Genomic DNA, 15,604 nt, shown 5'->3' with positions numbered 1-15,604 from the left:
GGGCAAAGAACGCCAGCCAGTGCCTGGCTCATTAGCAAGGCCCCAGGGCCACAGCTCTCCGAGAGCCCAGCACACACCTGAGGAATGCGTCTGGCACTCTGCAAACCACAAACCAGCCAGTGGCTGATGCCGGCCGCCACGGGACATGGGGATAGGTCACTGGGCCGTGGCACCTACTCTGGCCAGGAAGATGCCAGGGGAGGGATATAAAAGCCACGTGGCAATCTCCATCTTGTCTTCGGTGTTGCTCCTGATCCCAGATGCAGCCGCACAAGGGACAGGGAGCCGGGAAGAACCGCAGGCCCATCCTGACATAGGATGTGCACCAGAGACTTAAGATAGCAGTTGTAACGTCTCTGCTGAGAGCCTGCGTCGAGAACTGGGAGATTCGATGCATGTAACGTATTCTCCTTAACAACCTTACTCGCCTGCTTTTCTTTCTTTTCTTAATAAACCCTTCGATGTTAGATGCTAAAGGCCTGGCCCAGCGTGCTCTTGTGGGTAAGATCTAGAGCGTAAATTGACCGGGCATCTGTGGCTGGTTCTTTGGGACCAGACAGACCCGTTCGGGGTAGGTGAGATTGGATTCTATAACCCCTCCCCTGTGTGCAGGCCCGGAGCTGATTGGGGCACAGGGAGAGCTGGGGTTTTGCTCAGTGTGACTAGTGTGTGGCCTATTTGGGAAGATCTCCGGTCAGGGGCTGTAAGGACCCCCGAGTTTGAGCAGTTCACCCTGAGCGCACGCCCTCAGCGGTGCCCAGACCCGGCCCGGTCCGTCACAGTGGCGTAGTCGCCAGGATCCACGAATCTTGGTGAATTGAGCTTTGGATCAGGGCCCCGCGCTGTTCTACATTTGATTTTTGGGTGTTGAGTTTGGTTGATTAAAGAGCCGCTGCAGTTAGTCAGCGACGATGTGAGAGTCTGGACCAAAGGCTCTAAAACGGTGGTCCCCAAGTTTTTGGGGCTGCCAGGTGCCCGGGGGCAGGGCCGTGCATATTCCCCATGCCTGGGGCAGGGGTGTGGCGGTGCATTGGGGTTCCCCTGCCTCCTGCACCCCGTAGTGGCAACGAACAGACTCCCCCAGCCGGTAGAACAGAGGGAGTTTATTGCTTCTCAGGATACAGCACAGCACAGATGTAATCCGGTCACAGGGCAGGCCTAGGATGCCTCAGGCCCCCTTGAGATGGGGGAGACTGGGCCCCTAAATCCCAGCCCGTTGCTTAGGCTGCCTCCTCCATGATCCCAGACAGAAACTAAAAAGTCCCTTCCAGCCCTGCCCCCCAGCCAGGGGCTGGCCTCCCCTCCCCTCCCCTTCTTCCTTTGTTTCTCTTCCTGGGAGGCAACTGGTCGGACAGGTTGGGAGCCCCTTGCATAATGACTCATCCCCTGCCCTGCTGGGCCGTGCTGCAGCCAGCCGCCAGCGGAGGTCACTCACCGCCCACCGCCCAGCATAGCAACCAGCAAGGTCCCAACACTACATCACACGGGGCTGCGCATGGGCGGGCGCCTGGGGCCTGGGCGCAAGAATGGCTCGGGCCAGCCCTGCTCGCTAGGCGGGCTCACGCAAATGCCCCGCGGGCACCGCGCTGGGGACCCCGCTGTAAAAGATCTGAGCTTGGAGAGAGGCATTGAATGGGGAGAGAGAGCTTCGCAGCCAGAACTGAGGTCTCCGGCAGTGAGCAGAGCAGGCGCCACGGCCCAGTGACCTAGCCCTGTGTCCCATGGCGGCCGGCATCAGCCCCTGGCTGGTTTGCAGAGTGCCAGACGCATTCCTCGGGTGTGTGCTGGGCTCTGGGAGAGCCGTGGCCCTGGGGCCTTGCTAATGAGCCAGGCACGGGCTGGCCGTTCTTTGCCCGTTGCTCTGCCTCAGCCAGACCCCCTTCCAGCATCGGCCCAGGGCACAGATTTCTAACGCCACACACGGATATCACACGGCCAGGACTAGCACATGCAGAACCAGGTGACTAGCACAAGCTATCAGGTGCCACCTCACACGGCCCCTTTGTACAGACTGTGGGGCAACCCCCTCCTCCCCCCCGGTGCAGCAGTGACCCGTCTGATCCCCTTACGATCCAGTAACATGACGTGAGCCAACAGGGAGCCGTGCGGGCACCATCCAGCGGACCCCAGCGGTCACCGGGGAGCAGATAACACCCTCCCTGTGCCCCCATGAAGTCGTCCCTACGGCCTGGAGAGGCGCCCCTGGAGCCGGGTGTGGCCTGGGCATGTGCTGTGCAGCACCAGGCCCAGCCCTGCGGGAAGGGCCCACACGTGCGTTTCAGGGCTGGGGCGAGCATGCCCCTGAGTGCAGAGCCCAGGGCTCCCCCCGCACGCTCGCCCTCCGTCGCAGCCCCCGGCCGGGCAGCGCACACAGGGCTGGTGAGAGTGTCCTCATAACGGCTGGGGAAACTGAGGCACGGCACGCTTGTGACATGGCCACGTTCACAGGGCCAGGAGCTCCAGCGCCCGGGCTTGGCGGGGCTAAGTCGCCCAGCCAGTGCAGCAAAGGCACGCTGCCGGCTGGCCGAGGTGGAACCCGCCGCTCCTGCCGGCACTCGGCGCAGTGAGTGGCTAACCCGCGCCCCAGAGAGCAGCACCAGCCCCACGGGCCTCCCGGTGGTTTCCCCTCGTTTATTGACAGATAAAACACAAACATCATACAAAGAAACGCAGGCGGCTCCTCCTGCCCCCCAGGCCTGGGGCTGGCCACTCGGATCAGACCAGGACAGGAAACCAGTGGCCACCAGGCCCACCCCACCCGGGCAGGGGGCAGAGCGTGGGGGGAGGCAAAGACAAACGGGCAGGGCTTGGTGCCAGCAGGGCCCCTCCCAGGGCCCCCTGTGGCAACAGGCCCCCCTGCACTAGGGCTAGAAAAAAGGCCTCCCACGGGCTCTGCCCCCCCAGGCCTGGCGCTCGGCCGGACATACGGGTGGGAAACGGGGCAGGCAGCCCGGGAGCGCTGGTCTCTCCCTCGGCCTGGGGCAGGCCCAGTGTCTCGGCCGGGGCTACGAACTGGGGGGAGCTAAGCCAGGGGCCCAGCGAGCGCCGGAAGCCCCCGGCCGCCCCCCTCCCCCCCGCCGCCAGCCTCGGCAGAGAAATGCCCCAGGGAGCCACAAAGAAGCAAACGCAAACAGGGAGCCGCCGGGCGGAGCCGCCTCACGCGCCCAGCAGCTTCTTGACCATGTAGCCGGGCATGCTGTAGAGGAAGAGCCCCACCATGGCCAGCAGCAGCAGCGCCACCACGATCTTAATGATGAGCCACTTGTAGCGGGTGCAGATCAGGTACTTGATGGACTTGAGCGGGTTGAGGAACCAGATGAAGGACGTGTCGGGGCGGCTGCAGCGAGGAGACGCACGGCCTGGTCAGCAGCGCGGGGGCAGGGCTCCCCAGCCCACCCCGAGGGCCTTGGGTGGGGCCGGCTCCCCCCTCCCGGCTACGCCCCAGGCTCCAGACCCCCCACCCCTCCGTGCCGCCAGCCTCGCGGCGCCTCCTTGCCCGTCGGTGCCCCGCCTTAGCCCTGGGCAGCTTCCCAGCCCTTCCCTGGCCCCGGTGCCTGGGCAGGTGGGGGCAGTACCAGGAACAAAGGGCCCTGCCCTCAGGCCCCCAGGAGCTTCTTGACCAGGTAGCCGGGCATGGAGTAGAAGAAGAGGCCGAGCAGGAGGAGCAGGAGGAGGAGGAGGAGGAGTTTCAGGAGGAGCCAGCGGTACGTGTGCCAGATGAAGTAGCGCATGGACTTCAGGGGGTTCAGGAACCAGATGAAGCTGGTGTCGGGGCGGCTGGGGGGGCGGTGCCGGGGGGTGGAGAAAGGTGGGAAACAAAGGTTGACAGAGACAGAGACAGACACAACTGGACGTGCCGGGGGCACCAGCCCGCGCCTTGGGGTGTCCCCACCGGAGCCCCAGCCCACGGCCTGCCCTATAGCCTCAGCTCCTCCCCCCGCCGCCCCCCGGCTCCCCCGCGCCGCTCACTTGGGTTTCTCCAGCGGGTCGGGCTCGTTGCGGGCCAGGCCTGCGGGGGATTTCTCCGCCTCCTCCGCCGTCAGCAGGTGCAGCTCTGCCTCCACCTTGCCCTGGGGAAGCAGGGAGCGTGGGACGGGGCCGGGGCCGGGGCCTAGGGCCGGAAGGGGCCAGACCCTCCCTGCACTGGGGCGGGCACAGGAGCAGCTCCCTGTGGTGCCCAGCTCCGCGAGGCCACAGCCGGGAACGCAGCGCCAGGGGGCTACCCCGCCCCGGGGATGGGAACGCTCCTGGCCCCGGTCGCAGAGCAGCCACCTTTCCGCCGCCCCGCGGAACCCAACCCCGCACGGGAACAACGCCGTTCGCCCGTCGCTCCGGCTCCGGCCCTGGGACCCCTCGCCCGACCCACAGCCCCTCCCGGCCCTGGGACCCCTCGCCCGACCCACAGCCCCTCCGGCCCTGGGACCCCTCGCCCGACCCACAGCCCCTCCCGGCCCTGGGACCCCTCGCCCGACCCACAGCCCCTCCGGCCCTGGGACCCCTCGCCCGACCCACAGCCCCTCCGGCCCTGGGACCCCTCGCCCGACCCACAGCCCCTCCCGGCCCTGGGACCCCTCGCCCGACCCACAGCCCCTCCGGCCCTGGGACCCCTCGCCCGACCCACAGCCCCTCCCGGCCCTGGGACCCCTCGCCCGACCCACAGCCCCGCCGGCCCTGGGACCCAGCCGGCTCCGCCAGCGTCCCCACGCCCGACCCACAGCCCCTCCTGGCCCTGGGACCCAGCCGGCTCCGCCAGCGTCCCCACGCCCGACCCACAGCCCCTCCCGGCCCTGGGACCCCCACACCCAGCTCTGTCGGCACCTTGCTGCCCCCCCCCCCCCCCCAGTGATGACTATTTGGAGTCTCTGTAGGGCCCGCGCTGGGCTGCTGCATTCCAGAGACACCCCAGCCCCCCTCACCGTGAGCTCCAGCTCGTCGTTCTCGTTCCTGGCCACGAAGGGCCACCAGCCCTTCACCCGCTTCTGCTTGAAGATGGAGACGAGGGGCAGGTCGGTCTCGCTGGTCACCATGTCCATGCTGCACTGCTTGGCCGTCTTGGCGCCCCGCGGGAAGCGGTTCAGGTCCAGCTCGATGGCCCCTGGCGGGGAAGAACCGCAGCCCTCCCAGCGCGCTGGCTCTGCCGCCGGGCGCACCGAGCCGGGCCAGCGCCCTGAACGCGCCGGGGACCCCCGCCCGGCCGGCCCTCCGCCCGGCCACTCCGCATGGGGAACCCCCGCCCAGCCGGCCCTCCGCCCGGCCACCCCGCACGGGGGACCCCCGCCCAGCCGGCCCTCCGCCCGGCCACCCCACACGGGGGACCCCCGCCCAGCCGGCCCTCCGCCCAGCCACTCCGCACGGGGGACCCCCGCCCGGCCGGCCCTCCGCCCGGCCACCCCGCACGGGGGACCCCCGCCCAGCCGGCCCTCCGCCCAGCCACTCCGCACGGGGGACCCCCGCCCGGCCGGCCCTCCGCCCGGCCACCCCGCACGGGGGACCCCCGCCCAGCCGGCCCTCCGCCCGGCCACCCCACACGGGGGACCCCCGCCCGGCCGGCCCTCCGCCCGGCCACCCCACACGGGGGACCCCCGCCCGGCCGGCCCTCCGCCCGGCCACCCCACACGGGGGACCCCCGCCCGGCCGGCCCTCCGCCCAGCCACCCCGCACGGGGAACCCCCGCCCAGCCGGCCCTCCGCCCAGCCACCCCGCACGGGGGACCCCCGCCCAGCCGGCCCTCTGCCCAGCCACTCCGCACGGGGGACCCCCGCCCAGCCGGCCCTCCGCCCGGCCACTCCGCACGGGGGACCCCCACCTGGCCAGCCCTCCGCCCAGCCACCCCGCACGGGGGACCCCCGCCCGGCCGGCCCTCCGCCCAGCCACCCCGCACGGGGGACCCCCGCCCGGCCGGCCCTCCACCCAGCCACCCCACATGGGGAACCCCCGCCCAGCCGGCCCTCCGCCCGGCCACCCCGCATGGGGGACCCCCGCCCGGCCGGCCCTCCGCCCGGCCACCCCGCACGGGGGACCCCCGCCCGGCCGGCCCTCCACCCAGCCACCCCGCACGGGGGACCCCCGCCCAGCCGGCCCTCCGCTCAGCCACCCCGCACGGGGGACCCCCGCCCGGCCGGCCCTCCACCCGGCCACCCCGCACGGGGGACCCCCGCCCGGCCGGCCCTCCACCCAGCCACCCCGCACGGGGGACCCCCGCCCGGCCGGCCCTCCACCCAGCCACCCCGCACGGGGGACCCCCGCCCGGCCGGCCCTCCACCCAGCCACTCCGCACGGGGGACCCCCGCCCGGCCGGCCCTCCACCCAGCCACCCCGCACGGGGGACCCCCGCCCGGCCGGCCCTCCGCCCGGCCACCCCGCACGGGGGACCCCCGCCCGGCCGGCCCTCCGCCCGGCCACCCCGCACGGGGGACCCCCGCCCGGCCGGCCCTCCGCTCAGCCACCCCGCACGGGGGACCCCCGCCCGGCCAGCCCTCCACCCAGCCACTCCGCACGGGGGACCCCCGCCCGGCCGGCCCTCCGCCCGGCCACCCCGCACGGGGGACCCCCACCTGGCCGGCCCTCCGCCCGGCCACCCCGCACGGGGGAACCCCTCCCGGCCGGCCCTCCGCCCGGCCACCCCGCACGGGGGAACCCCTCCCGGCCGGCCCTCCGCTCAGCCACCCCGCACGGCCGGCCCTCCGCCCGGCCACCCCGCACGGGGGACCCCCACCCGGCCGGCCCTCCGCCCAGCCACCCCGCACGGGGGACCCCCACCCGGCCGGCCCTCCGCCCAGCCACCCCGCACGGGGGACCCCCGCCCGGCCGGCCCTCCGCCCAGCCACCCCGCACGGGGGACCCCCGCCCGGCCGGCCCTCCACCCAGCCACCCCGCATGGGGAACCCCCGCCCAGCCGGCCCTCCGCCCGGCCACCCCGCACGGGGGACCCCCACCTGGCCGGCCCTCCGCCCAGCCACCCCGCACGGGGGACCCCCGCCCGGCCGGCCCTCCGCCCAGCCACCCCGCACGGGGGACCCCTGCCCGGCCGGCCCTCCGCCCAGCCACCCCGCACGGGGGACCCCCGCCCGGCCGGCCCTCCGCCCGGCCACCCCGCACGGGGGACCCCCGCCCGGCCGGCCCTCCGCCCGGCCACCCCGCACGGGGGACCCCCGCCCGGCCGGCCCTCCGCCCAGCCACCCCGCACGGGGGACCCCCGCCCGGCCGGCCCTCCGCTCAGCCACCCCGCACGGGGGACCCCCGCCCGGCCGGCCCTCCGCCCAGCCACCCCGCACGGCCGGCCCTCCACCCAGCCACCCCGCACGGGGGACCCCCGCCCGGCCGGCCCTCCGCTCAGCCACCCCGCACGGGGGACCCCCGCCCGGCCGGCCCTCCGCCCAGCCACCCCGCACGGGGGACCCCCGCCCGGCCGGCCCTCCGCCCAGCCACCCCGCACGGGGGACCCCCGCCCGGCCGGCCCTCCGCCCAGCCACCCCGCACGGGGGACCCCCGCCCGGCCGGCCCTCCGCCCAGCCACCCCGCACGGGGGACCCCCGCCCGGCCGGCCCTCCGCCCGGCCACCCCGCACGGGGGACCCCCGCCCGGCCGGCCCTCCGCCCGGCCAGCCCGCACGGGGGACCCCCGCCCGGCCGGCCCTCCGCCCGGCCAGCCCGCACGGGGGACCCCCGCCCGGCCGGCCCTCCGCCCGGCCAGCCCGCACGGGGGACCCCCGCCCGGCCGGCCCTCCGCCCGGCCAGCCCGCACGGGGGACCCCCGCCCGGCCGGCCCTCCGCCCGGCCACCCCGCACGGGGGACCCCCGCCCGGCCGGCCCTCCGCCCGGCCACCCCGCACGGGGGACCCCCGCCCGGCCGGCCCTCCGCCCGGCCACCCCGCACGGGGGACCCCCGCCCAGCCACCCCGCATGGGGGACCTCCGCCCGGCCGTCCCTCCGCCCAGCCACCCCGCACGGGGGACCCCCGCCCAGCCACCCCGCATGGGGGACCTCCGCCCGGCCGTCCCTCCGCCCAGCCACCCCGCACGGGGGACCTCCGCCCAGCCACCCCGCATGGGGGACCCCCGCCCGGCCGTCCCTCCGCCCAGCCACCCCGCACGGGGGACCCCCGCCCGGCCGGCCCTCCGCTCAGCCACCCCGCACGGGGGAACCCCGCCCGGCCGGCCCTCCGCCCAGCCACCCCGCATGGGGGACCCCCGCCCGGCCGTCCCTCCGCCCAGCCACCCCGCACGGGGGACCCCCGCCCGGCCGGCCCTCCGCTCAGCCACCCCGCACGGGGGACCCCCGCCCGGCCGGCCCTCCGCCCAGCCACCCCGCACGGGGGAACCCCGCCCGGCCGGCCCTCCGCCCAGCCACCCCGCATGGGGGACCCCCGCCCGGCCGGCCCTCCACCCAGCCACCCCGCACGCCCCACTCTTTCTCCTGGGGTCCCCCCTCCGGGGGCTTCCTCTCCATCCCGACCCCCAGGGTCTCCACTGGGGCTGCCCTCCCGCCCTCTGCGCCCAGCCTCGCCTCCCACAGCTGGTCCCCTCCCTGCCCCGCCGCCGCCTCGGGCCGGGCCCCTACCCACCGAGGAAGTCGTCGGCGGAGAAGTGGTCGGCGTCCCAGACCTGCAGGGTGAGGCGGGCCGGGATCTTGTACTCGGTCTCGTCCCAGGAGAACATGGATTCCTTCTTGGAGATGACGATTTTCTCCTCGGCCATCAGGTAGTCGAAGGGGAAGACGTAGCGCCAGTTGAAGTTGCCCTCGCCGGTGAGCGAGTGGTAGTGCACGTCCGTGTCCTGCTTGTCCTCTTGCTGGCCTTTCAGCCACCTGCAGGGACCAGACCGTCGGGCAGGGGGCCGGGGCCGGGCTGCCCCCCCCCGGGACACGGCTCCAGCCTGCAGCCCCGAGACCCGCCCCAAACGGGAGCCACGGCCACGTGCACCGGGGGGGCGGGGAACAGCACTCGACAGCCACATGCACAAGGGCTGGCTCAAAGGCCCGGCAGGCGTGTGGGGGTTGGGCACGGGGGGAGCCTGGGGCCTAGCACAAGTGCCTCTCGCACGAGCGCCTGTCGCACGAGCTCAGCGCCGCCTGGCCTGCAGCTCCAGCTGGAGCAGGGCATATGGGCCCCGTCTTCAGGTGGGCTTGGTGCCAGCCACCGCCTGGGACAGACCCTCAGAGCGGCCAGGCTGGGTCAGACCAACGGTCCATCCGGCCCAGGGTCCCGTCTGCCCCGGTGGGAACAGAGCAGGGACCCATCACGGATCTTCCCAGCGCGACAGACAGAGCCCAGGGACCCTCCCTGCCCCGCCTGGCTAACGGCCACTGATGGCCCCACGGCCGTGAATGTACCCAGCTCTGTGCTGAGCCCAGTTCAAGCCCCGGCCTTCACCTCCCCCGGCAGGGCCCCGCGCAGGAGGTGTGTGGTTACACGTGCCCAGGGCGGGGGACCCCGGGTGCTCCAAGGGGACGTGGGGAGGGCGCGTGGCCGCTGGCAGGTGGGGGGGCCGTGGGGCTGTGTCCCTGCAGGCGGGGCGGGGGGGCAGCCTGGGAGACAGACGTGTGCGTGCGTGTGACCCTGGTGCCCTTCGTTCCCCGGCCCAGCGGCCAGGGGGCCTGCGCCGCCCCCTGCCCTGCCACCGTCGGCTCCTGGGCCCTGCCCCTCGTGGGGACGTGCGGCTGCCACCCCCCGCAGGGCACCTCAGGCTTCGTTGGCGACCCGGCCCTTGGGGGCCGCAGCCACGAGCAGGGCAGGTTTGCAGCTCCCTGGAGCCCACGACCGGACAGGACCACAGTGACCATCCCCTCTTGCCGCCTGCCCACCCCGTCAGCCTCGGGGCCCTCCCCCGGCCCCCCAGCACCAGCCTTCCCGCAGGGAGCGGGATGCAGGAGCAGTGGCCCCAGAGCCCCCGGCACAGACCGAACGGCCTCCCTGCGCCGACTCGCAGCCCCGGCCACGCGCCCCTGGAGCCCCTCGGCACGTCTGGCCGCAGCCGCTCCCCGGGAGTATCCCCCACGGCTCACTCAGGGGCCCGCGCCGCCCTTGCTGGCCTGCCCCCTTCAGCATCTCTGGCACACCTGGTCCCAATCGTGGCTCCCCACACACCTCTCCCCATTTTTCCTGTGGGCTGGGTTCCCTGTGAGCCGGGCGGTTGTGCGGCCGCTCAGGAGAGCGTCCAATGCTGCCCAGGGGCCTAGCAGAGCGCCCGCCGCTGGGTGTGTGTCTACGGGTGGTGCACGTCCGCACAGGCCTCAGCGCACGGAACATTATTCCACACAAGAATGGAGGCAACAAGGGGGGGGTTCCTCATTCAGAGCCGTGAAAGGGAGTAACCTGCTTTGCTGGCTTGACGCTCACAGCCGCGGGGCCCTGCCTCCCTGGGCGTCCCTTTCGCCGCTTCCATACTTGTGTGGAATAATATGTGCACGGAGGCCTGTGCGGACGTGCACCACCCCTTGGGGACACCCAGCCCAGCTGCCCGTCTCCACCCCAGTGAACCAGTCCCGGGTGCCTACCCCAGCCCAGTGTCACGTTACTGGATTTTGAGGGGCGCAGCCATATCACTGCTGCACCCATGGGGGGGTGTTGGCCCCAAAAGTTGGAACAAAGGGGGCCATGTGAGGGGTCAAACAAAAGCTACTTTCTTCTGTAGATCTGTATAATGTCTGGGTGTGGAGCTAGGACTCTGTACGGAGACTGGAAGAGTCTCTGTATGTGCTTGAGGAATGTCTGCCCGTGGACAGGCTAATGAGCGAAGCGCCAGGGACCAGTGGACTCTGGAGGCCAAAGACCCACCAGTTGGGAGGGTGGGGCCGGAGCAGAACTAACCCGTAGCCCAGGGGCCACCCGGCCCGTCGGCAGAGACAAGTGAGGGGAGCACTCGGTCCCCGCTCACTGGCCAACGGCTGGCGCCAGACCCGGGATTACTCAGGCTGTGGGGCGGCTCCTGGCCCTGGAAGGGGCACGAACGAGGCGTTGGCACCCGAGAGCCGGGCACCGGACGTGCCCCGCCCCGCCCCTGGCAGCCGGATGCCGCCCCGGCTGCTGGGACCGGTCACCGCAGGGAGCTCGTCGGGCTCCGGCATGGTGTGAACGCAGGCTCGGGGCCGGGCGCGGCAGAGCCAGCCCCGGGGAGCCCTGAGCGCGGCAGGGTGGGGCTAGGAGGCAGGGGCGCGGGACGGGGCGAGGGGCGCGGGGAGGGGCAGGCAGCAAGGCGCGGGCGGTACCCCCGGACATAGATGTCGGACTTCTTCTCGCCGGGCATGACGGCATCGTCCTCCAGAAGCACCTCGTCCGTGTTCCACACAACGACCCGCAGCTCATAGCTGGGGGGCCACAAGGACCACACCGGGCGTGGCACAGAGGGGCACGGACACAGCCCACCGGGCGCCGCACGGGGGGGCACGAATACACCAGGCAGGGCACGGGGAGGGCACGAATACACCAGGCAGGGCACGGGGGGGGCACGGACACAGCCCACCGTGCGCCGCACGGGGAGGGCACGAATACACCAGGCATGGCATGGGGGGGGGGCGCATGGACACAGCCCACCGTGCGCCGCACGGGGAGGGCACGAATACACCAGGCATAGCACGGGGGGGGGCGCATGGACACAGCACACCAGACACGGCATGGGGAGGGGGCATGAATACACCGGGCACGGCACGGGGGGGGAGGCGGAAATACACCAGGCATGGCACGGGGGGGGATGTGGACACACCGTGCCGGGCGTGGCCAGGGGGATGTGGACAGACCACACCGGGCAGGGGGCAGACACGGCCAAAGGGGGATCACACGGAAGCAAAACGAAGAAGCAGAAGCCTGTTATTCACCCCCCGCGCCCGCCTGCCGTACCTACCCCCGGACAAATATGTCACTGGATTTCTCCCCAGTGAAGAAATCATCGTCCTCCAGGGTTACCTCATCTGTGTTCCACACTATCACTCTAAGCTCGTATCTGGCAGGGAGAAGGGAGACGGGCGGTGAGCGGGGCCGCTGGGGCTGGCTCCCTGGGACAAGCTGCTGGCTCAGGGCCTGGCCCACGTCCTGGCGGAGCTGGGCTCAGCTAGTCGGACGTCCTGCCACGCGCCGGCCGGGGCCCTGGGCAGGCAGCCTGCTCCTTGCGGCCAGCTGGCTCCCGGCTCTGCGGCTGGGACCCCAAAATACACCTCCCCCTAACCCAGCTGACGTCCCCGGGGCTGCCTGGGCGGGGAGGGGGCAGTGGGAACAGACGCCCCCCCTGTGCTAAACCCAGCTCCCCAGACGCCGGCAGCCCCCTGCCCCCGGCCCGACGACAGACCCAACTCGCTCCAGCTGGGCTGCGAGAACCGGGGGCCCATCTCCCCCCGGCCTGGCCGTGGCTTCCACCCTCTGGGATCCCCCCCACGACCCCCGTCTGCAGGCTCCATGGGGCGGGGCCCTTCCGAGGCCCCTTGCAGACTTACAAGCAACATGCTACTAACGAACGCGGCTCACGGGCCGCCCCTTGCAATGGGGCCCCAGGCCAGCTGATGCCGCCTGCAGCGCCCCCCAGGCGGGGACCCCGTCGCTCAGGGCCGGGGCCTGTGGGGCTGCTGACACGGGGCCGGGCTCCACCCGCAGCCCCCGCCTCGCGCCCGGGCGCATCGCGAGCAGCACAGGCCTAGGCCCGCAGCCGCGCCAACCCCACCCTGCCAGCCGGAGCGAACCCCAGCGGGAGGGGCCCGTGCAGCCCCAGGGGACAGTGCCCCCCGCAGGGGTGGGTCTCACAGGCCCGGGACGGGTCACAGCACTCGGGCCTGGCCCTGGGAATCGGGAAGAGAGGTGGGGGGGGGGGGCGCAAAGTGCTTTGGGGCTGGCAGCTGCTCCACCCCTTCCCTGCCCCCCGCCACAGTTGGGGGCCTCGGCCCCCGGCTCCTCCACTGCTCTCCCAGCCAAACCAGCCCCTCTGTCCCCCTCCTGCAGCCTTGTCCTGCCCTGGGAAAACCCCTCCTTGAGTTCCCGGGGCTCCGGACCAGGCCCGGCTGGGTCCCGGGGCGGCCTCGCTGGAGGGCGTCACAGCCCGACCCCCCCCCGGCCTGGGGCCCGGAGCAGGGGTGGCAGCCGGGCTGCGGGCGGGCGTGGGAGGAGGCGGTGGGGGCCCTGGGTGCTCTCCCCTTCGCGGCAGTCCGGGGGGTGAGTGGCGGGGGTGTTACCTCTTCGGCTTCCTGGGAGAGATGTCGGTGGCGGGCCCCGGGGCCGGCATGTCCATGGGGAACATGTCCACCCACATCTCCAGCCGGCCCTGCAGGGTGGGGGAGACCCGGTCAGCTCCCCCTTTCCTGGATCCCTCCCTCCCGCGTGGCAGCCCCGGCCGGGGGGGTGGCAGGGAACTTGGGGGCTCGGCTGCACCCCATCTCCCCACCCCCACAGGGGGTCTCCTGCCCGTAGGAGCAGGCCCCAGGATGGGGGTGTGGGGAAGAGATGGGGGAGGCGCTGGGAAGGGGCCTACAGCCGTGGGGTGTCGGGATGCAGGGGGCTCGGGCCGGTATGCAAAGCGGGGGGCTATTCAGCCAATGCTGGGAGCCGGCGAGAACGGCTCGGACTGCTCCCCGGGGTGCAGCGGGAAGGGGCCGTCCTGGGGGCCCAGGGCCGGGCTGGCGCAGGGGTGGGACCCCGGGAGGCAGGGCAGGGCCGGCCGGTGCCACGGGACCGGGGGCGATACCTGCTCGATGCCGGGCTTGTCGGGGTTCAGCAGCGGGCGCGTCTCCACGTGCTCGGGCACCAGCTTGCAGCCTGCCCGGGGGATCTCCTCCCAGTGCCGCAGCACCGCCAGGGCCAGGTGCTCCTCCGTGGCCTTCTTCTGGCCTGCGGGCGCGGAGGGAGCGCTGACCCCACGGGCGGGCCACGGCCAGGGAACGCCCAGCCCCCGGCAGGCCCCGGCCCGAGCCAAGGGGGCTCCGCTGACGCTGGGGGCTTTGGGTCAGGCTGCTGCACCCTGCTTCTGCCCACCCCAGGGCCCTGCCAGGCCCACGGCCTCTGGCTCCCCTTGCACCCAGGGCTCCATCGGCGGCCGGAGCCAGCGCTCAGCGCAGAGCCGGGCGCAGCCACGGGGCAGCCCCAGAGAAACCCCAGGCACAGAACCAGCTCAGCCCCTGCGGCGCCGTCCCACGTCAGCGGGGAATGGGGGGGGTGCAGCCCTCAGCCCGGCCAGGGGCCCCCGCGCCCTCGGCCCCGTTACCGTTTTCGTCCTCGATCTCCGTGGGGCCGGTGAAGACCCGGTTGGCGACTTTCACCCGCCCGGGGGGGCCGTAGTGGGGCCCGTCCACCTTGCCCTCCTTGCACAGCCTGGAGAGGATCTGCGAGGGCTTCGCCGGGTCCCGCCACATGTTGTAGCCGTGGCTGTGACACAGGGCCGGGGTGAGGGGGGGCTGCCGGGGGACGGGGTGAGGGGGGGCTGCCGGGGGACGGGGTGAGGGGGGCTGCCGGGGGCCGGGGTGAGGGGGGGCGGCCGGGGTGAGGGGGGGCTGCCGGGGGCTGGGGTGAGGGGGGGCGGCCGGGGTGAGGGGGGGCTGCCGGGGGCTGGGGTGAGGGGGGGCTGCCGGGGGACAGGCCTGCTCCGCCAGGCTGCAGGAAGGGGCATCGCCCGGCGGGAGCCGGCATCACGTGGGAATCCAGGGCAGATGCCGGCCCGACCCCGGGCTCCCCCCACACCAATCTGCCGGCGCCCCCTCGCTCCCGCCCCACAGCCCCTCCCGTCCCGACCCCGGGCTCCCCCCACACCAATCTGCCGGCACTCCCTCGCTCCCGCCCCACAGCCCCTCCTGGCCCCGGGCTCCCCCCACGCCGACCTGCCGGCACCCCCTCGCTCCTGCCCCACAGCCCCTCCCGTCCCGACCCCGGGCTCCCCCCACACCAATCTGCCGGCACCCTCTCGCTCCTGCCCCACAGCCCCTCCCGTCCCGACCCCGGGCTCCCCCCACGCCGACCTGCCGGCACCCCCTCGCTCCCGCCCCACAGCCCCTCCCGTCCCGACCCCGGGCTCCCCCCACACCAATCTGCCGGCACCCCCTCGCTCCCGCCCCACAGCCCCTCCCGTCCCGACCCCGGGCTCCCCCCACGCCGACCTGCCGGCACCCCCTCGCTCCCGCCCCACAGCCCCTCCCGTCCCGACCCCAGGCTCCCCCCACGCCGACCTGCCGGCACCCCCTCGCTCCCGCCCCACAGCCCCTCCCGTCCCGACCCCGGGCTCCCCCCACGCCGACCTGCCGGCACCCCCTCGCTCCCGCCCCACAGCCCCTCCCGTCCCGACCCCGGGCTCCCCCCACGCCGACCTGCCGGCACCCCCTCGCTCCCGCCCCACAGCCCCTCCCGTCCCGACCCCGGGCTCCCCCCACGCCGACCTGCCGGCACCCCCTCGCTCCCGCCCCACAGCCCCTCCCGTCCCGACCCCGGGCTCCCCCCACGCCGACCTGCCGGCACCCCCTCGCTCCCGCCCCACAGCCCCTCCCGGCCCGGCCCCGGGCTCCCCACACAGCTCTGCGGGTGGCCCTCAGTCCTAGCCTTACACGCCCCCTCTTTGAGCTCCTTCGCACGCTGCGAATGGCCCCGAGTCCTGCCCAGCAGCCCTGCTAGTCCCCATGGGGTGCCCCATGTCGGAGCAGGCAGG

The 15,604-nt window shown here is 73.7% G+C and overlaps 1 protein-coding gene across 4 annotated transcripts in view; it reads right to left on the bottom strand.

Annotated features, from left to right (window-relative positions):
- Positions 1–2,678: 2,678 nt before the first annotated feature.
- Positions 2,679–15,604, bottom strand: part of OTOF (otoferlin) — a 94,219-nt gene continuing 81,293 nt past the window's right edge. For 2 of the 4 annotated variants that reach the window (XM_075925974.1, XM_075925972.1), the window contains 8 exons: positions 14,177–14,337; positions 13,661–13,803; positions 13,152–13,240; positions 11,837–11,935; positions 8,563–8,804; positions 4,917–5,095; positions 3,970–4,070; positions 2,679–3,337 (listed from right to left, as the gene is read on the bottom strand). In XM_075925974.1, the coding sequence (XP_075782089.1) occupies positions 3,157–3,337; positions 3,970–4,070; positions 4,917–5,095; positions 8,563–8,804; positions 11,837–11,935; positions 13,152–13,240; positions 13,661–13,803; positions 14,177–14,337 (1,195 nt within the window). In that variant the 3' untranslated portion in view covers positions 2,679–3,156. Of the gene's footprint in view, positions 3,338–3,596; positions 3,778–3,969; positions 4,071–4,916; positions 5,096–8,562; positions 8,805–11,836; positions 11,936–13,151; positions 13,241–13,660; positions 13,804–14,176; positions 14,338–15,604 lie in introns of those variants that run through there. The other 2 variants (XM_075925973.1, XM_075925975.1) reach the window with 1 other exon arrangement.

This window comes from Pelodiscus sinensis, chromosome 3 (genome assembly GCF_049634645.1).
Source record: "Pelodiscus sinensis isolate JC-2024 chromosome 3, ASM4963464v1, whole genome shotgun sequence".
Classification (NCBI taxonomy): domain Eukaryota; kingdom Metazoa; phylum Chordata; order Testudines; family Trionychidae; genus Pelodiscus; species Pelodiscus sinensis.
The sequence above is the reverse complement of the archived record's forward strand: the minus strand, read 5'-3'. Positions and strand labels throughout refer to the sequence as shown.